This window comes from Mangifera indica, chromosome 13 (genome assembly GCF_011075055.1).
Source record: "Mangifera indica cultivar Alphonso chromosome 13, CATAS_Mindica_2.1, whole genome shotgun sequence".
In the NCBI taxonomy this organism is placed as follows: domain Eukaryota; kingdom Viridiplantae; phylum Streptophyta; class Magnoliopsida; order Sapindales; family Anacardiaceae; genus Mangifera; species Mangifera indica.
In genome coordinates this window covers 13,610,798-13,632,585 of record NC_058149.1, presented here as the reverse complement: position 1 = coordinate 13,632,585, position 21,788 = coordinate 13,610,798, and the positions used below count along the sequence as shown (strand labels likewise).

General features: G+C 35.0%; 4 protein-coding genes across 6 annotated transcripts; 2 read left to right on the top strand and 2 right to left on the bottom strand.

The window, feature by feature from the left end:
- Nucleotides 1-178: 178 nt before the first annotated feature.
- On the bottom strand, nt 179-6,067 carry LOC123194758 (zinc finger BED domain-containing protein RICESLEEPER 2-like). 2 transcript variants are annotated; one of them, XM_044608148.1, is made up of 8 exons: nt 4,861-6,067; nt 3,144-3,692; nt 2,646-3,044; nt 1,893-2,557; nt 1,597-1,799; nt 1,093-1,502; nt 935-991; nt 179-414 (listed from the first exon to the last, which is right to left on the bottom strand). In XM_044608148.1, the coding sequence occupies exons 1-7, from the start codon at nt 4,951-4,953 to the stop codon at nt 944-946; spliced, it is 2,367 nt and encodes a 788-aa protein (XP_044464083.1). In that variant the 5' UTR covers nt 4,954-6,067; the 3' UTR covers nt 179-414; nt 935-943. The 2 variants fall into 2 exon arrangements, with proteins under 2 accessions (XP_044464083.1, XP_044464084.1); XM_044608149.1 differs by having other exon boundaries at nt 5,084-6,063.
- Nucleotides 5,983-10,723, top strand: LOC123194759 (E3 ubiquitin-protein ligase At1g12760). The gene is given in 8 exon segments (XM_044608150.1): nt 5,983-6,109; nt 7,727-7,975; nt 7,978-8,307; nt 8,310-8,577; nt 9,209-9,307; nt 9,309-9,332; nt 9,414-9,705; nt 10,166-10,723. Coding segments are annotated over 7 exon segments (1,272 nt in total). The 5' UTR covers nt 5,983-6,109; nt 7,727-7,932; the 3' UTR covers nt 10,382-10,723.
- Nucleotides 10,724-11,783: 1,060 nt separating this feature from the next.
- LOC123194529 lies at nt 11,784-17,678 on the top strand. Of its 2 annotated transcripts, XM_044607765.1 has the most exons (6): nt 11,784-11,965; nt 12,053-12,091; nt 12,572-14,825; nt 15,674-15,794; nt 16,404-16,463; nt 16,630-17,678. In XM_044607765.1, exons 3-6 carry the CDS (start codon nt 12,607-12,609, stop codon nt 17,575-17,577), a joined length of 3,348 nt encoding a protein of 1,115 aa, XP_044463700.1. In that variant the 5' UTR covers nt 11,784-11,965; nt 12,053-12,091; nt 12,572-12,606; the 3' UTR covers nt 17,578-17,678. The 2 variants fall into 2 exon arrangements, with proteins under 2 accessions (XP_044463700.1, XP_044463699.1); XM_044607764.1 differs by lacking the exon at nt 12,053-12,091.
- A 601-nt stretch (nt 17,679-18,279) lies between these two features.
- LOC123194651 (dnaJ homolog subfamily B member 4-like) lies at nt 18,280-20,667 on the bottom strand. Its single transcript, XM_044607981.1, has 3 exons — nt 20,199-20,667; nt 19,223-19,632; nt 18,280-19,036 (listed from the first exon to the last, which is right to left on the bottom strand). Exons 1-3 carry the CDS (start codon nt 20,361-20,363, stop codon nt 18,598-18,600), a joined length of 1,014 nt encoding a protein of 337 aa, XP_044463916.1. The 5' UTR covers nt 20,364-20,667; the 3' UTR covers nt 18,280-18,597.
- Between the last annotated feature and the right edge of the window lie 1,121 nt (nt 20,668-21,788).

The following is a 21,788-nucleotide window of genomic DNA, read 5'->3' as shown; positions in this document are numbered from 1 at the left end:
GAACAGGGTGATTCGCGCTAAATGTAGGGTTAAATTTGAATTAAACCAAACTCAAATTTGGCTCCGCTAATAGAGAGCTAAGCTTGAGCTTGGGTTTGATGAGCCTGGAAAATGGTAAATCGAGCTTGTACTTTGAGCTTGTTTGTTCATGTATAAGTCGTGATTTTCTCTTAAAACGGGAAACAATGCTGTGAATTCATTGATATAAAAAGCCTTTATTACCAGGTCTAAAATATCCATTTACAAAATAAAGAATACTTTTCGCCTAATCAACCTTACATAATTGACAATCCAACACTTAAAAGCCATAATAACATACATTTTTCCCTTTCTTGAAACTAGGATTGAAATGAACTAATGTTCCATATCTTACTATAAATAAAACAGAAATTCATGCACCCATCTCCATCAAACCTGCAAAGCAAACAACTAATAGAATTACTAGCTCTTTCAATCGATGGTAACTAGCTGACATATTCATAAATATATATATATATATATATATATATATATATATATATATTTAGAGAGAGAGAGAGAGAGAGAGCATCATTTCTTTATATTTTTTTTTACCACACAGCCATCGGAGAGAACTTCGGATTTGGACCAACACAAACAAACTCCCCACTCAAGCAATCCTAAAAGAAAAACATATTTCCACCTATCTTAACTACAAATTCTGGCTGGAGTGGACAGTGTATACAAACAACATCAACACACATGAAAGTACAAATGAATCTATTCAACCATTGACACTATATGGCAACCCCAGGAATCACATATATCAGATTTAAACACAGCCATGAAGTCCATTAATCTAATATCTACAAGTCATTAAGTAATTTCCACATGAAGCAAAAATCATATAGAAACTAAACTAATACAAAAGGTTGTAATTGCTAACACCCATCAATAAAAAGAAATATAATGTTACCTTCTATCTTCATTTATCCGGCAGGATAAGCTCAACATCCTCAACTTCATCTCTCATCTTCACGATATTAAAAGGAAATGAAAAAAACTAATTATAATGCAATAATTAAATGAAAAATCAATTTACAGAGTATGCTTTTATAGTAAGTGCTTGACTACCTGATCTTGTTTTTTACTATTATAAAGTGCTCTCATCCAATCAGCTCCACACATAAGCATATTAACTGTTTCAGGTGATAAGGATGATTTATAAGTGTCAATCACTCTATTACCAGCACTGAATGTGCTCTCAGAGGCCACTGTTGAAATGGGAATCGTTAAGATATCGGCTGCCATTCGCGAAAGTACTTTATATTTATATTGATTGTCTCTCCACCAGTGAAGTACATTGAAGTCTCCTGAGTCAACATCCTCAGGTATCTCAATACTACGTTCTTCAAAATATATTTCCAATTCGGACTTTATAGTTGCTTTTGAATGTGTTCTCTCTTTATGTTCCTTCAAACGCAACCAACTATATCCAGACTCATAACGTCTACTCTGAAAAGATCGAGAGCTTGATGAATTGCCTACAAATTACAAATGTCATAAATGAATACACTTTTCATATTAGAACTTAGGATACGTTATACATTTTTAATTAAGGATAATGACTTAGTGTACCTAATATAGTTGATGGTGTTTGTTGTGTCCTTGTCTGATATTGTGAAGGTGCAGATGTAGTAGATGGATTTTCCGAGGACATAATATCAACGTATTCATTGTATAACTTTTCTAAATTTCTTTTGACATTTTCTATCTCCCCAGGGGCATTTTCTTCACCATATAAAATGGGAAATGCCAAAGTAATCATAAGGAACTTTATCCTGAATTAATCACAAACCAAAATAACAAATTAGAGACATTTTCTTTGTATGCACATATATTATAATAAACACAATAAATTTTAACTTCATTACCGAGGATCCATGATGCTAGCAATTGCCATAAGGAAATTCACGTTGCCCCAATACTTGTTAAATTTTTCTGACATTGCACTCACCATCTTTGATATAGCACGATCTTCATCGAATTCCCGCTCTTTGAGGATTTCTTTTATTCTAAATACTTCCATGAAATACCTATTTGAAGTTGTATATTGTGACCCAGATATTAATTTTGTTATAACATCAAAAATTTCTAAAAAGTCACAAACAACTTCCAATCTATCCCACTCTTCCCTCGTCGGGCAATAAGTATAATTTGAGTCAACGAACATATAACGAGGAAAAACATCTTTAAACTGTAGTGCTGTAGTTAGCATTTTGTATGTACTATTCCATCTGGTAGGATAATCCAATATTAACTTTCTCTCTTTTATTCCACATTGCATAGCAATATTTGAAAAAATTTTTTGTCTTGCCTCACTAGCTCGTATAAACTTCACACTTTCTCGAATATTGTCTATGATTGGTTTTATTACAGCCACCCCATCCTGGACTAACAAATTCACGATATGGGCGGTGCACCGAACATGAAATAGTTTTCCATCACACAATAATGGTCTCTGCATTTCAAAATCTTCCTTTAATCTTTTAATGCAACTATCATTTGCACTAGCATTGTCCATTGTGATAGTTTGCACCTACCAACAAAATTAATGAATATTAATGAAATTACATACAATAAAATTATAAATAAATTATTATAAACATTCTCAAAGTTGAATTTACCTTATTGTGAATCTCCCAACTCTTTAAACACTCAAATATTGTTGATGCAATGTCAATCCCTCTCCTAGGCGGAGGTAAGTGTACAAAATTTATAAGTCGTTTATTTAAAGACCATGATTGGTCCACCCAATGTGCCGTGATTATCATATACTCAATATTTTGAGTATCCGACTTCCAAAGATCAGTGGTAATACTAATCCTTGTTATCTCCTCAAAAGTTTTCTTCAACCTCACAGATTCTGCTTGATAAACTCTAAAGCAATCAGTTTTTACTTGTTTTCTTTCAACTTTTTCGTAAAGAGGTTGAAGTACACGACAAAAATTATTGAACTCAACACGCTCAACTATATTAATTGGTAATTCGGCTGTCATAATCAAGTGAGCTAACGCCTTTCGAACCTGCAACACCAACACCACAATAATTGCATTAGTTAATATAATTAATTTCATAACAATTTCAGAGTAACAATAAATTTATTAACTTCAACTCATACCTACCTTGGAATGCTCATATTTCATGCTTGTCTTTAACACAGTCGAGGTAGAAAAACAATTAGGTAACTCTAAGTTTGAAGGTTGAAAACACAATATTGTTTGTTCCCCCACGACAACATTCTTCCCCAAAGCTTTTTTCTTATTAACACATTGAGTCATATGTCGTGTTAAATGGGTAGTAGCCTTGGCCTTTTGCAATTTCAACCTTCTTTTGCAATACTTGAATACATTAGATTTAGCATCCCCAACATTAACAAACATCTTCTCTGGAAAGCACTCCAAAACATCTATCGTTTTTCTCCTCTTATTAGATGGTATAAAAAAAGGTGCTGCTTCTATTGTTCCTTTAGAACATACATGTGCTTCATCTTCCTCATTTGAAGTTGAAGCATCAAAATCCTCTATAGATGTCATATCAACCTTCAAATCATCTATTGCAACCATTTGACTAGGTATAGGTGCTTCAATTTCCACCGACTTTGCTTTCGCTGTAGACGCTTGAGATGAAGCTGGATTTGCTCCGGATGATTCGATTTTTTCTGATGTCATATTCTATATCAAGCAACCAATAAAAATTATAACACAAAATCAAACTTGGGAGCAAGTCCTTTGGTAAATTAATTGTGAATATTAAACAAACTTAGGAGCAGAAAAATTAAAGAAAAAAGAAATATTAGGCTTCATTGATTATATTTACTACACATATCCATGAGAAAAACATCACTGGATACCAGAACGAAACATCAACTCAAACACAAGAAAAAGGAAAACAGCAGCCATCTCAACAACACACAAGGCAGAAGTTGGGAAGTTAAAGAGTTTACAACTAACAGGAATTATATAGAATAGAATAGAAAGTGTGAAAGCAGCACATGAATTAGAATTAAATAAATGAAAAAATTAATCAATCATATTATATTCTGAATCGCGTGGCTCATATCATCTTACTTCTCATTTTCTATCCATAATCCCTGCAGAGAAATTATATTCTTATTCTCCAAAACAAAGCAATATGGGCATCTTTATAATTAGAATCCACAATCTTTAATTTCCCCAGTGCCCTTATTCATCCGTATCATGCATTTCAATATCTGCTAAGTGATGATGCATAATGGCAATGGTGAAGTTACTTCCTTTGAAAATGAACAAATTTAAAGCCAGATATCGTTTATACATATATATATATATATATGCAAGTTGCTTAGACGGTACAAAAAGTGATACCTAGAAAACAACAAAAGAAAAGATAATGGAATATAAAGAGAGTAAAATCATGTCGACCACCACCATCGGTAAGATTTTTTGGCCATCTTCTTCTACATTATTTATCACAATTTTTATGAAGAGATGGGCAATTTGTATGGTGCAACTACCCATGCATATTTATAATTAACTTAATTACTGAGAGAGAATAAATAATTAAGCCATCAAATTGAGTGGGGGCACAAAACTTAAATGAACTTAAATTATATAAGGTAGCTTTCAAAGCGGGTGCAGAAGTAACGACCCATCCTGCACGCCCTTGATATCTGTATAATTAGTTCACATGTTTTTCAACTCTGAATATATAATTTGTTTGGCATTATTTTAGGTATAAACTGTCGTGCAAGGATTAATCTTTACTTAAAACTTTGATTGGCAGTATTTTAGCTATTTATATATAAGATATAAAGCATATAATTTGATAACGGGAGACAAAAATTTTCAGAAAGTTCCTTACCCAGTAACATAGAAGGCATAAAGACAAAGACAACATCAAATTGAAGGAGGACGGAAAAGCAGAGAGGCAGAAACCAAGCCGATTTATATACATCCGCAATAGAATTATAAAATTAGAAACGAATCAAAAACCCCAAATTAGAAACCCTAATCCAAAATTAGGGTTCAATAAATTCCAGTAAACAAATAACAAATTCAAGCAAACTAAAAAACAAACAACAAACCTGATATGTCCTCGTCTCGCCGTCGTCGAATGCGAATGCTTGACAAACAGAGGTGCTTGAGTTGCTGAAGACGGAGATGACATGTAACAGCAACTGACGAAGTGCTCGAATACTGGATGTAGTGGACTGGAACTGATGAAGATGAACGCGTGAGTGTGGAACTAATGGAGTGGACGGAGAAATGAGACCTGATGACTGATGAGAAAGCAGATGGCCAGAAGAAATGAAGAATACGCGAACGCGAAAGGAAGAAAGAATTTCACTCTTTAATTGAAACGTGAAACGACACCGTGTCCTTTAGCTTTTGATTAAAAACTAGGGCGAGCTCAAGCAGCTCGCCAGCTGCTCGACTCGACAGCTCGAATTGGATTCTGTGAGGTTGGTTTTGAATTTGTTCAAATCCAAATTCAGATAAACTCAATTTCAATTCAATCTTAATTGAATCAAATCTGAATAAAGATTCAGTTTGTGTTTCATTCATAATTGGAATGGCAAACTCAAGTTTAAGATTGAGTTCATTGAGTGGTGTAAACAGTGATAGGATGACTCTTTGGACAAAGAGACGAAAAAGAATCATTACAGAAGATGAGTTTTATCCAAAAATCATCCACCGCTCTTCGAATCGAAACAAAACTTTCAAATTGAAACTTTAATTTGAGTTTAATTCTTTCAATCAAACATAGATTTGAGTCTGAATCGATTCAATTTGAATTCATCCCTCGATTGTACGTTATTCTCTTATGCAGTAGGCAGTAGCTGAATACTCATAGATAGAAAATGTATTCCCAGACCGCGCGGCGAAGGAAACGTAGGTCGAAAGCTGACTCTTCATCTCCCTCCGTCCTCTGCTCCTTTGAAGAAAGCGACAATACTAACATGTCATATTTTATATCAGTAATGCCAGTTAAATATTAGTCAAAATCAGCAAGACGACACCGTTCTGGTTTTTGAACCTCCTCCGGTTCTATCTTCTCTCATCTCCTCACTCCATTCACCTTTTCTGTCCTCTGTGACCTGTCCATTATTGTAAGCGTCTCCTTCTCTCTTTGTATATGAATTTGCTTTTTTTTCTAATTGTGAATATGGTCTGTGCTTTATTCTCTGATCTGTGAATTCATTGTTCATTAAAGACAAGTCAACGTTAGGGTTTGTTTTCGTATTAAATATTTGAGGAACGTCATTTATAATTCCAACTTGGTTGTGCAATTGTTTGAGAATTTGATCGATTTTTCATATTTTCTTTTTAATGAGGCCATTTGATGGAAAATATAGCTCCTCTAAGCCTATGGTCTCAGTTTCAGTTCGTTTGTAGTTTTGGCTTAGTACATTGAAAGTATATATACTAATGCCAGACTGAATTCGAAATTGCTACTTCTTGTTTTCTAACTTCTAAGTCATCTGGGTTTCATAATTAGTTTATAAGTTTTATTGTATGGTTTTGATTCTGATAAATAATAAGTGCAGGGAAAGAACTAGTATGTGTTTGCGCTTTATTTTTTTTATTTTTTCCTTTTTAAAAGCCTTCCATGAACCAGTTTTTCATAGGAAGGTGAGGACAGTGAAATTTTTAGTTGAACTCTCTGTTGTTGAATTTTTCATCTGAGCATATGAATTCTGGTTATGGTGTGTGGGGTTTATCTTAAGAAGTATGGAGATTCAAATAATATTATTTTGTTTCTTAAAATTGAACTGACAGTCGGTTGAGTAATTGAAATCAATTCAGGTGTGATGCTTTTTTTTTTTAACTTGATGGCTTTATTCTGACTTGATGAGAATGGGTGGAGTGTAGACCATTGTTTCCACAAAAAGAAAAAAAAAATCAGAGGAAAAATAATGAATGTACCATTTTGAACTTTATTATTTAGATTGTTTTTCGTTTTAAAAAGTTGTTAATTCTCACTGACTAACCCATGCATTTTAGTAATCTTGATTGCTGAATACATAGGATTCAGTTTTCATGTTTGATATCACAAATATCCAGACCCTAAAAATTTTGGTTTTGTGTTAGGACTCACGTTTATTTTTCTCGAAGGAAAGAAGAAAAGAAAAGAAATAGAGCAAGTGGCAGCAAGGGATTGGAGCAAGTAGAACAGTCAACAATTATTTTATTGCAAGGTCAATTTGGAGAAAACAAGAAACTTGGCAGAGACTTGGCGGCAAAGCAGTTGGCAGGAGAGGAAAAAGGAGAAAAGGCAGCTGCAGGACCAGGAAAAAGCAAGGATTACATGACAGAAGGAATGTTGGGAGGGTGCAGGCCTCTCGAAAGCCTGAAGTGAACAGTGCACTTAAGTATTTTGCTGTATAATTGTTGTTTGTTCTTAGTTTTGTTCTTGGGTTTCTTTTGTGTAGCTTTCTGGAAGAATTAGTGAAGAGAAGTGTAATTGATTTAAGCAGTGCAGTAGATGGAAATAGTCATTGTATTGGAGAACTAATTTGTATTCATTCCTGGAAAAGTATTCAATACAATACATATTTTCATTGTCTTGTGTGTTGGTGTTGCCATTCTTGTTCCAGTGTATGCTGTATTGTGGCTGAGATAGGTATACAGAAGAGGTTGTGAGAGCTGAGGGAGTAACCAGGCAAGGCTTTGCTGCTGCTGGATTGCCCAGGTACCTATCATTTTGTTTTAATATCTGTGCACAGCAGCTAATGTTTGACCATAATTAGAAGGGGTGTAGATTGTTAAATCATCCATGACTTGCACCAGTAATTTACATATGCTGCTGCAGCTTGACGAATTATTAGAGGTGGCATTTGTTTCTGAACAATTTGGAAGTTGGGGAAACGTTGGTAATCCTTGCTTTGTGATTCTATGCTTTCATTATTTCCGACTGCGTTGGTGGACTTAGATGGATGTTCCCTCAGTTGAACTACATACTGAAAGTCAAAATGATACTTCCCATTACCAATGGAGTGGCCAGATACCGTTAGCTGTAGCGATCATATTATTGATATACCAATTGCTGATTCAGCCTCATCTAATTCATCACATGATAGAACTTCCAATGGCTTGGATGGTTTGCGGGAAGAATCTGCTAGTGCTAGAACTCCTCTCACCCATCCAGCAACTTCTTCCAATGGATCAAACAACAGAAACTTCTCATTTGTGAGGAGGGGAGATGCCCAATGTCACAGGAGTCCACTAAATTCTGGTTTATGGATTTCTGTTGAACTAGTTCTCACAGTGAGCCAAATTGTTGAGTCTATTGTTGTTTTGTCAGTGTCAACAATAAGCATCCACATACGCCTTTGTTTGAATGGATTGTGGGTTATGCTTCTGGATGTGTTGCCACCCTCCCTTTTCTATATTGGCATTATCATCAAAGTAATCATGTTTCAGAACCAGAATCAGTGCAATCTCATAATCCTTCAGCTCTTGTTAATGTTCCTAGTGGACCATTTTCTATGACAGTTTCTAGAATTTCAAAGGGGGAGGATCAACAGGCTGCTGTTACATCCAATAGAGGTGGACAACATACAGTACTTAGTGCAAGGTAATCTTAAACTACATGAGTACTTTTCCTTGATGAGAGAACTTGATCTGCTTTGTGCTCTGTCCAGTTATGTGGATGACTAAATCTGTTTTGAAAAACTCATTTTTTATATAAAGTTGATCCCCTACTTAAAGATCTGAAGGTTCTCATGGTTTAAAGTAGAAATTTTTAATTTCTTTGTGGTATCATTCTGTGTCTGTTTCTTAATTTTTGTACAGATATAAGTTATAGTGTAGTACCTGACTTCTAAGAGTATAATAGTCATATTTCTGTTACTCTAATTCCCCTTCTTTTTGGTTGGCTTGATCAAATTATGTCCGCTCCTTGCAGCTGGTCTGTCCTGGCATATAATTGGATAGAGATCCTTTAATGAGATGTTCGATAGATTCACGTAGTATTAAGTTGTTGGCTCCTATTACTAGGAGAATATTTCATAATCTAATTAGTAATTAGCTTTTCTCAAAAGTCAACTAGCTGGAGTATTTATTTAATTTTCCGTGAGTTCTACTGTCAATTATTTGATGTTATATTTTAATTTCTGCTTCTTAGCCCTGCTTGACTATCAAAGTTTGTTCCCATGAAGAGCTGAACTTTTTTCATTTTTAATAAATCTGCTAATTTCTGCTGACAGATTCAAGGTACTAGTGGAATACTTCAAAATGGCTCTGGATTGCTTTTTTGCAGTTTGGTTTGTCATCGGCAATGTGTCGATATTTGGGGGGCATTCATCCCTCAGATGCTCCAAACCTGTACTGGTACTTTCACTGTGGGAGTTACAACATCAACTCCTCATTTCTTTCTTTCATTTAAGCACAAAAAGAATTGCTTTTTTGCAGGTTATTTATAATGTTCCTTATTCTTAGCTGTATTGGTTACGCCATGCCTCTCATTCTGTGTGCAACAATTTGCTGCTGCTTTCCTTGTATAATTTCTATCCTTGGGTCAAGAGAGGATCTGGCACAGACCAGAGGGGCCACAGCAGAATTATTAGATGCTTTACCTACATACAAGTTTAAGTTGAAAAATACTAAAAGTGGTAATGACAGAGATAGCAGCTCAGGTTCTGGTGAGGGTGGGGTGGTGGCGGCTGGAACAGAAAAGGAGCGTGTGATATCTGGAGAAGACGCGGTAATTATTTCCTGATTTAGTTTATTGGATCAATTCTTGCCTGTCTAGCAATTTTAATATAATTAGTTATGGTGATCAGATGCTTCCAATTTAACCATGCTTGTTAACAGAGTGATGTCATGTGTACAAACTCATCCTATAAACTGATGTTGTAACTTTGCATGCTTGTTACATCATGTAACTTAAGTTCTTTTATCTATCGTTAATTTCAAGTCATTTTATGAAATCATTTTATATCAGTTAGTTAACAGAAAGCTTTTCCATGTATTTTTCTTGCTATGAAAATTGTGAGGACTATCATGTCAGCATTATCTGCAAGTCTTGTCAATAAAAGCCTTCATAGTTAGTGGCCCTCCCAATAACTTGTTAAATTTGCGGAACTTTTTGTTTCTTATGTTGCCAAGGGTCTGCTTTGTCCTTACTGATATTAACATGATTCTAATTGTGTAATTGTGTACAGGTTTGTTGCGATTGTTTAGCAAAATATGCAAACAATGATGAGTTGAAAGAGTTACCATGTTCTCATTTTTTTCACAAGGAGTGTGTGGATAAATGGCTAAAGATTAATGCCTCATGCCCACTTTGCAAGAGTGAGGTTGGTGAAACAGTTCTTTGTTCAGTTGCTGGCACGCATACTAGTATCTTGGGTACTCTCTTTGGGAGTAATGACGGCTAGCAAAGGGGCGATGGGAGAGCAGGCAATAGCTCAATAACCAGTTAACCACGTTGTTCTAACATGGAAAATATATATTGTCATCCTCTCTGCATGTGAATGACAGGCCTACTTAAAAACCTGAAAATCTCTTGTTGTATGGTGGATGAATTGATATTTAGCTTGGGAGATGCAAGGAAATTGCCTTTGGCTAAGCACTGTTACATACGGATTGTACACTGCACTGGCGGCATCATTTGGCTGTCTGGAGATCTATCTTGTTGCATATTGATTAAAACATTTATGTGTATCTAATACCCACGTAAAGAAATAGAAATAAATTAAGATGGTGGAGAATTGTAACTTTTTTTTTTTTCTTGTTAACGAGAAATCTTATATGAACGATAAAATAATAAGTTAATAATAAAAAATATAAATCGGGAAGAAAAATATGAGATTGTTAAATATAGTGGCATACGATAGAAACATATAATGATAAGTATGTAAAACACAAATTTACTAATTAGGTGATCAAACAGAATTAGAAATTATTTTCTATTCGAGTATCTCTACCAATTACATAGAATTAATATAAAAAATATTGATAAAATAAATAAATTAGATATATTTAAAATGATTTGACAATAGATAAAAGAAAGTTAATTATATTGTTCACTAAATACTAACCTCCTAAAGGTTTTGAAAAAAATTTGATATCATTTTGGATGGCAGTATAAAATTGTTAGTTTAATTTAAAAATGGAAATTTTAAAATTTATTAGGAGACATAATTAGAAATGAAAAAAAATCATTAAATCAAATAATTTAAGATTAATATTATGTATATATATTTTTTATATATAATTTTGTTATATAAATGATGTGTTATTATATAATTAGATATTATTTTATTTTTAATTTAAAATCATATAATTATATAATGATATATAATTTATATATCCAAATTATATAAAAAAAATACATATAATTTTATTAATAATTTAATAATTCAAAAAAACTAATTTTAAAACTATAAATAAATAATCTAAAAATATAATTATCATATCATACACATAAATTGTATTAAATATATCTTAAATGATTATTTAATTTAGTAATGAGATAATATTAATAAATAAGATATAAAAAAGACTAATACTATATATATATATATATATATATATATATATATTTATATTTTTTAACTTGTGTTAAGGATGAGGTGTTCTCTTTCTTTATTCATAATTTAAAATTGTCTGAACTTTTATAAAAATCATGCAAATTCAACGGTATAAGATCAAGCCATCACACCATGATGTAATACGGCGCCGTTTTTCCTTGGGCCCATATTGCACGTGAGAGCTATCCACATGTTGACTGAACTTGCCATCTAGAAAAAACCTCTAGGAGCTTCACACGGACAGATAAGTCATAGGATTATCAGCTGGATCGGATCAAATATTTTTAGGGTTTAGAACGACAGCCAAAATAAAACTCAAACGAAAGTGCTGCCTAATTTCTTTAGCCGTCTCTCTCTCTATCTCTCTGCGTGTTCGGCATACTTCTTTGGCTCAATTACTGGATTCCCCTTCGGCAAATTTCGAATCAGGTAGACGCCTTCACTTTGTAACGCTGCGTTTCGAATCGATTATTGACTGTTTGATTCATCGATCTTCGTCGAATATGATTTTCACAGGCGAATCTTTCCTTACCTTTGAGTATTACGCTGTTTCTTGTATGTATTTCTGCTTATCTTCCACACATGTTGTGTCAATTAAATGAAAATTTCCGCTTATTTTTATGATTATATTTGTAATTACATGTGATATGCTCAGTCTTTATCAGCTTTATATATAAGAGAAAAAATTAATTAACAGTAGTTCTTTATGTGGTTTACCCGGTATGTTTAACAATAATTATGTGCCAAAGTGGGATATTCTACCGTATGGGTGGTTATGTTACTAGTCTGGTAAAATAGCCATAGAAAATATTTTCCTATATGAACACAGAGACACCTCATTTGAAATTGTGAGACTTCTAGGATTTCAAGTTTTGGAGCTGTCTATGCATGGCTACTATTACTAGAGAATCATGATTTGGAATTCATGTTTATGTGTTTGTGTTTTTTTTACCGGTGCCTGGGCTTTGCTGTTTGTGAATATTATATGAGATGTGCTAAGTTCAGGATTTATTAGCTTTTATGTTTGCATTGCAGTTTCTTTGGCATGTGTTTTGTGTTGATGGTCTAGCATGTCTAATGATCTGGCATCGCAATCGCTTTCTATGGCAAGCAACCAAATGGGTCAGCTGGAACCCATTTCAAACAAATTGGACTCATCCGTGCAAATGGGAGTAATGGGATCTGGTACCAGTAGTTCACTGCAGCAGGTTTCAGTAACAGACATGCAAGTTGGACCAGTGGGACAAGGTTACAGTGTTTCTGCATCTCAACAAATGCCAGTTTCAAATATGCAAATGGGGATGTTGTTGCCTATGTCAAACAATCCTGGGTCTGGAATATTGCCAGTGTCAGACCAACGGACCTTTAAAATGGAACCCCAAGCATATAATCTTGTGCAGCAGCAGTTTTTTCTGCCAAACAAGCAAATGGGTGGGCTTGGAACAATGCCAAATAATTTGGCTTCACAGCCGTTGCCATCGTTGAACAAGAGAAAAGCATCAATGGAGCCAGTTTCCAATAATTCTGTGCCACAGAAGTTATTAATGTCTAATAAGCGGATTTCGCAACTGGGACATAGGCCATGGTTGCAGCAAACATCTGGACCCGATAGAAGAGTTGTACAGCCGATGCAATTTATGCCTAACTCTGCAGGATCACAGACTTTGCCATCTCTAAACAAAAAAGTAGTACCAAAGGAATCTGTTGCTAGTAAACCTGGGCCTCGAAAGCAATCCATTTCAAAAAGTCAAAATACACCTTTACAAACATTGCCAAAGGCAAGAACCGAGTCATTTGAATCTGTAAGGTCAAAGATGAGGGAATCATTAGCATCTGCACTGGCTTTGGTTTCTCAGTGGCAAGATAAATCATTGAAGGAGGATAAGAATGGTCAGAGTGAAACTGAAAATATCCTGAGAAATACTGAAGAAAAATCTCAAACTTTTGGATCTGCATCTACCACTTCAGTTGCTGTTGACCCTGTATCTGAAGAGCGCAAGGAAACACTACCTTCTCAAGAAGATTCTTCTAATACTATCTGTCTTGATAACCAAAATGCATCTCAGGGTTACTTTACTAATGAAAATATCACTAATAGCTCACAGATTTCAAAACCCAATGGGCAAGAATTTCAATATGGTAATTTTTTGCCTGACGAGGATGTTCCATTTAGTGACAACTTTTTTGTCAGAGATGAACTTTTGCAGGGAAATGGGCTCTCTTGGGTTTTGGAACCAATAGAGGTTACAGTCACGGATGTTTCAGCTTTAGTAAACCAAGAATCAGGAAATGAGCAAGTAGGTGGTGATAGAGATGGGGGTGAACAACAGTCAGATCAATCTCCCGAAATTTTGGCTTTTAAAATTGAAGCTGAACTTTTTAAACTATTTGAAGGTGTGAATAAGAAGTATAAAGAGAAGGGCAGATCTCTTCTATTCAATTTAAAGGATCCTAATAATCCCGACCTGAGGGAAAGAGTTATGACTGGAGAGATTCCCCCGGAACGTTTATGTGCTATGTCAGCAGAGGAACTTGCTTCAAAGGAGCTTTCACAGTGGCGGATGGCAAAAGCAGAAGAGTTGGCTCAAATGGTGGTTTTGCCTGATGATGTTGATACTAGGCGGTTGGTGAAGAAAACTCATAAGGGTGAGGTCCAAGTCGAAGTTGAACAAGTTGATGCTGCTTCTGCTGATGTATCTGTTGGGGCAAGCTCACTTGCTCAAGTTTCATCAAAAACCAACAAGAAAAAAGCCTCTTCTCCTTCTAAACCTTTTGGGATGAAAGATGAATCAAATATAGCAGTGCCTGACAGAAAGAGTAATCTTGAAGGGCAGGAAGGTCCAGGCTACATTGCTAGCCCATCAAATGAGGGGACTGATTTGATGGAAGGCCTTATGGTAGATAATGAATTGAAGGATGCTGAATTTCTTCCTCCTATCGTTTCTCTTGATGAATTTATGGAATCACTTAACAAGGAACCACCATTTGAAAATTTTCCTGTGGATGCTGAGAAATCAACTGGCACATCGGACAGGGATGACTCAGAATTTGGTTCTGAATCAAAGTCTCCTCTTCAAACTCCAGCAGATCCTGTTGATAGTAAGCCAGCTAAACCTGACAGTGTTGATTTAAAAATTACTGAATCAGAGGCTGATGCAAAGCCTAGTGACAGCCCTGTAAAATCAGAAGCTGCACCTTCTAGTTTTGTACCCAAGGGTGAGCTTGTGTGGGATGGCTTACTTCAGCTGAATATCTCAGCGATGGCCTCAGTTGTAGGCATCTTTAAAAGGTGTGTGCACTTGAGCTTTTGTTTGTTTCAATTTTTTGTTAAATAGATTGACAAATGTTTATTAATTCTGTACTGAATTATCTCATGGCTGTGTCTACTAAGGTATTACATAATACACATGTACAAACAATATATGTTTGGTGAGGATAGAAATCCAATTTCTATTAAATAGCTAAGAAATCAAATTTAGGATATAATGTGATGATATAGAGTTGCTATGTTTTTCTCCGAGTGTAAGTGTCATTTCATTTCAGATATGGCAATTATTTGCTTCTACTAAATTGTTTATGTGTTAAGGCTTGTTTGTGTTTTGGCTACTTCTGTTGTTTGTTCTGTTGCCTTGTGCTTGAAAATCAAATTATGTCATTGAGTGTGTAAAGAGTTTGTTTATCATATCTTAGGCATGGTTTGAACTTTAAGTTGTGTTTAATTAATTAGCCGAAGATAGAATGGTTTTTTGAAGGTTTAATATTCTCGTGCCCTTTGCATAGGTGGATTGAGTCGGGTTAATTACTAGAATTTGGCTTGGAAATGTATGAAAATGTAATCTCTGCAAAATTGGGGAAAATGGCTGATTAATTTACATTCTTAAGGTTAATAGAGATGGGGTGATGACAAGGTTTGTTACTAGGAGCAATGTCGTTCTATAGACTCCTCTTTGCTCAAGTGGGATGATGTGATATGATATGTAACTTAAGAGTGAGATCTCCTCTGTTGAATACATTTTTTAATGATTAGGATCTATATGGGAAGCTTGCTCTTGAAATTTTAAATTTGAAGTTTTATGTAAATAATCACGTCTTATATGTTGCTCTGCAATAGTCTCTGATCTGTTTACACTGTTTCAGCGGTGAAAAAACTTCTGGGAAGGATTGGGCCAACCTCCTTGAGATCAAGGGGAGAGTTAAACTTGAAGCATTTGAGAAATTCCTCCAACAGCTTCCAATGTCAAGGAGTCGGGCTGTCATGGTATCTCAAGTTTGCTTGCCTTGTATTAAATATGTCACCTGTTTGTTTCTGCTGCTTCACAAACCAGCCAAAAAAGTGGTTAAAAAAGCGAAGACATTTCTTTCCCAGTTTTTAATCTTCCGTCTTAATTCTTTTTTGCTGTTCTGGCTCGTAGCTTGACATTGCTTATTGGGTTTTAATGGGTTCACTTTCATCAAATTTTGGGGAGAAAGAAGCTAAACATTAAATCAAGATGACAGAATTATTTTCTAGGTGATCTGGAAAAACAGTTTTCGGTTCGAAACAATTTCTACAGTTTAAATTTTAATAAATTGCTGGAATTGGAGACATTCAATGCAGTATTTCCAAAGTACCAGATGTAATAAAAAGATTCTGAGGATTAAAATTGTTACATATTATATTCTATAAACACAACTGAACAATCATGACAAGTGCCCGAAAGGCAAATTTACTGATAAAAGAAACATTAGGAACTTTTAATTATGCCAGTATAAGGCAGTTGAGCAGACAAAGTTAAAATCCTAAAATGCTTGAAATATTTTATAGAGGAATGTGTCCTTATTTATAACTTTCTTTTTGGATTGCTGATACATATTTTACTGTTTGCAGATCCTTCACTTTGTAGGGAAGGAAGCTTCCCCGAAAAACGAACATGCAAGTCTCTCTGAGGTAGATAAAGTGCTTTACTTTTTCTCTGTTTAGCTGAGCCCAAACACTCCCTTCTTGATCTCGGTTTGGTTTTTAGAAACAAGTTGATCTTTTGACTCAAACTCAATTCGAATTTGACCTAAATGAATTCTCGTAACTGAACTGGTGATGTTCTTGCCCACTGCAGGTGGCTGATTCTTATGTTTTGGATGGGAGAGTAGGTTATGCTGAGGCTGCCCCTGGAATTGAGCTGTATTTTTGTCCACCGCACACTAAAACCCGTGAAATGCTCAGCAAAATCCTCCCCAACGACCAACTTGAGGCACTTAATGCTATTGATAATGGTCTAATTGGCGTTGTTGTATGGAGAAAACCACAATTAACTTCAACAGTATCACCCAACTCTGCTGCTTCACACCATAAGCACACCTCTAAGAAACAACACTTGAGTTCTAGGAGGCACCAAGATAAGAATACAAACATGAATGTGAATCTCTCACCAAAACCTTCTATCTCTCAGGGTAGACCGCCTCCCGTCTATGATGGATCCACCCAAGATGATGATGATGATGATGTTCCACCCGGCTTTGGTCCTCTGTCTGGTGGGCGAGATGACGATGACCTTCCTGAGTTTAACTTTTCCAGTGGTTCTACTGTAAATCCTCAGGGTGTTGGGGTGACACATTTTCACCCACATCCCCTCACCCCTTCACGACCTGTGGATCAAATGAGGGAGCTTATACAAAAATATGGCCAACCCCAGGGTTCTCCCTCTTTAGACAGAAGAGTTGGAATTCCGGCATGGAATAATGATGATGACGATGACATTCCAGAGTGGCAGCCACAGGCTCCACAAAACCGGCCTTCTCACCACCACCCAACACATGTCTATCAGCAAACCAACGTCGATAATCAACAAGTGCATCAACTATTCCGGCAGCCGAATGTGCCCCAAATGAATGTAATGCAATCTCAAAAAAATGCTTCCCATTTTTGGACGCATGGTCAATACGTGGTTCCACCACCAGCGGCCAAGCCTCCTGTCTGTCAACCTAGTAGTGGGGTGCAATTATATGGAGCCGGGCAGCGGGGGTTGCCCTGGCAGGAAGATTCTCCCAAGAGTAGGGGCTTTTGAATAATTTCCTGTGTAAATTTTAATTTTGGTTTATGTTAATTTTGTAGTGGAAATGTAGTCCTTTTAGTTTTATAGCAATCTTTAAACCAGTTTCTTGATCAGTGAAACATGGGCTACTCTGTAAAAGCATGTTAAAACCAGCAACATAAAACAAGTCAATAACTCAAAACTCTAATCCTCAATCATTTTCAGCATTCTTTGCACTCTCGCTTCATGCTTGGTGCTTTACCAAGTTCATTTTTCTTTGTTGACCTGAAGAAGAAAATTCTAACGCAATTTTAGCCGCCAGATTCCTCTCTTCATCTTCTCTGTGTCATACTTAGTTTATGACTTTAAAAAGCACAGTCAGTTTTTGAATTAACCACCATATAACACTTAATTATATAATAATATATTATATGTATAATTAACCTAATTATGTACTATAAATTGTGTCATCTATAAATTAACCTAGATGTGCATTCAAAATAATTGTGTGTGCACGTGTGCGCGCACACACACAAATATATATATATATATTTGAAGTTTTCAATATAATAAGCGAGATCCTCTGGAATTAATAATGAATTATGAAAAAAAATCTATTATTAGAGAATGATTAGCCATACACAGGTTGGATCCGGCAAAAGGAAACGAAAGATTGACCAAAAAGAAAGGAAAGAAAAACACTTCATAAATCAAAAGTAAAAAGAAAATTCAAGGTATTCCTCAAGCTCAATCTTCTCAATATATCAACACACTGGAGGAACAAGAGGGGAAAAATCACTTACACGGAAAAACCAGTAACAACAAAAAAAAGTTGTAAGAATTACAGAGAGAACTGCTAGAATTAAACAACATAGACAATTAAGAATATGGTAAAAATGCAACCAGGATTCAGACACATCATTTTTCAATTTGCAATTGCTTTGCCTGGTTTGTTATACACCATAGTCTGTCAAAAGAGCAACATTATCTTTGGTTTTGAGGGTGGCTTGATTCGGGCTAATGGCTTATATACATGTAGGAAAACATCTTGAATTAACCTCCTAAGGCACGCTTGAGTCCTGCTCGTTGCTCTGGTGTCAACCTTGTTGGGAACTTCACCTCAAATATGATTCTCAGATCACCCCACTTACCTCGCTCCTTTGCTATTGGCATTCCCTCCTTGGGAACAACCAGCTCATAACCAGGGCTAATTATATCGGTTACATCAATTGAGAGATTACGACCATCAAGTGTGGTGAGACTCACTGAGGTCCCCCCAAGTGCTTCGGCTAGTGTCACCTTTTGGTTCACAATGAGGTCATTGCCGTCTCTCTTGTACAAATCATGGGGCTTCTCATCAATCACAAACACAAGGTCCGCTGGGAGCTGACCCGGTTGCTCATTTCCCTTGTCTGGAAAAGTGATTTTGGTTCCCTTCTTCCATCCAGGTTTCACATCAATGGTTAATATCTCAGATTCTTGTGTTTGACGTCTGCAAAATTATGAATTTAAAGATAACCAGTGAGATATTTTTCCTTTGTCAAAAAAAGAATGTTTGCATAGGAGAATTTATTTGAAACTCCAAAGCTAATTCACGTAATTGATGAAGATGTGAGAAGACAGTGGGTTGAGAAGGGGAAGACAGAAGAAGAACAATCACTGAGCTCAATAAACTTACCCATTAGCATCAACTACTGTTCTGGAGATCTTCATTTTCCTTGTTGATCCAGAGTATAGCTCTGCAAGAGTGCAGGGTAGTTTGCTTTCCACTGGTGGAGGTTTCCTAGGTGCAGCCCCCTCACTATAAGATCGAAACATGTTTTCCTTTGAACTGAAACCTCCAAACATGCCTCGTCCATCAGACTGGAACCCTGTTGACTTTCCAGCTCCTGCTGCTCCAAATTCGAAAGGACTACTGCCAAAAAATTCTGCAAAAATGTCTTCTGCATTCCTAGGATTGAACCCTTTAGAGCCACCACCACTACCATTTCTAAAGGGGAATCCACCAGTGCCAGATGGTGGCATATCTTTCAACCCTTCTTCACCATACTGATCATAAATCACTCTCCTTTGAGGGTCGCTTAAGCCCTGAATTCACATAAACTTCTCAATAAATCATCAAATTTGAGAAACCCCATCAATGTCTCACTTAAGTTGTTTCAAAGACAATTTTCATAATAACCACAGAAATTATCATTTGCAGAACACAATAGCCAAATTTCAGAGTATGCCAATGCATACACCAGAACCATAAAATCTATTCCATGACAAAGAAAAAAATAATGTAGGTAAATAAAACTAACTCAACTTACATGTTAAACTTTCATTTATATCTAACATTTCCCTCAATTAAGACAATAATTCATTTGTTTCCCAAACCTTGTCCTCTTAAGTGACCACTTATATCTCTACCCATCATTTGGCCATCATTAGATTGTGAATTTGTGATTTTTCTGTTTCTAGATTACCATTACAACAATCTTTACCAAAAATATTAAAAATCAAAAAGAAATATAGCACAAAAATAAAAACAATTTTGCTTCCTTTTTTTCTGTTAACAAGAACAAAACCATACAAAATTGAAGTCTAACAACCCCTCCAAAAAAATAAAAATAAACAAGATAAGGATATATGCCGAGAAAGCACAGGCTTGCCTCATAAGCCTCGGAGATCTGCTTGAATTTGGCTTCGGCTTCTTTCTTGTTGTCGCGGTTCTTGTCAGGATGCCATTTCATTGCCAGTTTCCTATATGATTTCTTGAGATCGTCTTCTGTTGCATTCTTGTCCACCTTCAATATGTTATAATAATCCATTCCCATGATCTTCCCAATACAAAATGATCAGAGTAAAAGCATTCTAGAAACACCCAGATCATCAAACAATAAGTCCCTTCAATCACCAAATTATAAAAACAAAATCTCTTGACAGGACAGAAGTTGAAAAAAGAACCTCTGGGTGTTTTGGAAATGGGAATGGTTGATATTTGTTTTGCTCTGTTTCTATTGATCTGGGTTTGGCTTCACAGAAAGAATCTGTGAAGAATCTCCCAGGCTAAGACAGACCACGTCCGATGAAAAATTGTCTTACAATTAAATATGCAAAAACAACGGAATTGCTCTTTCTTTGGTGTCTGGTATTAAATAATAATAAATTACATTTTCACTTTGCTTTTCGTTATTTTAGATGTTCTTTTCTCCACGTCCTCCACTGAAAATGCCAAATCACCACCTACTTTATTATTAAGGGGCGTTTGGTTGGAGGTTTTTAAGATTATTTTGGTAATCTATCTTTTATTTCTTTATTTAGTTTATCAGTAATAAATATTATAGTAATCTTCTATTACCAATGCTGACGTGACAGATAATATAGTTGGTTATGTGATTACCACATTTACCTTAAGTATTTAAAGATTACTGAGGTAACCTTGAGTTTATTATAATTAATTATAATTTATTAATTTTTTGAGATAAAAATAAATTTATTTTTAATTAATATGACAAATAATATAAAAAATATTTAAAAATAATTATATTCAAGGACATTTAAGTAAATTAATTTACTAGTAATATTTTATTATTTTTAACCAAACACAATAATTATTTATATCTATCAAATTTTATCAAATATTGAACATTACCCAGTAATCTTCTAAGTAATCTATCTTCAAGGTAATCTTTTTATTTTAGTAATAAAATATTACCCAAACCAAATGTCTCCTAAGAGTCATGCCTAGGGGTGAATTCGAACTAATGAGAATCCAGTGTGAAAAAGGTTAATTCAAACCTAGCTTAAATCTAAGATGATTAATGTAAACTTAATTCATTTGAGTTAATGAGTAGTAACACCAAAAGAAGGAGAAAAATCATTAAATAGAAAGAATAATTAGAAAAGAAATAAAATCATATTGAGAAAAAAGAATATCCAAACAATGAGAGCAGCTCTGGTGTGAAAATATAGATGAAACTTGATTCTTTTTCAATTTGAATTTAATTCATTTAAATTGAACACTAAACCAACTTGACTCGAATTCACCCTTAATTAAAATATTTGCTATTTTATCTTCCAAATTAAAAGGTTGTAACATAGGTGAGTTGCTCATGTTAAGCTACACTCGAGAACAACTCAAATTCAACTCTAAAGTTCAATTCAAGCTTCTTGTTGATAAACTCAATAAACTTTTAAACTTAAATAAAATATCAATAAACTCTTAAATAATTAAAGTAATACACTTACATTTTTTAAAT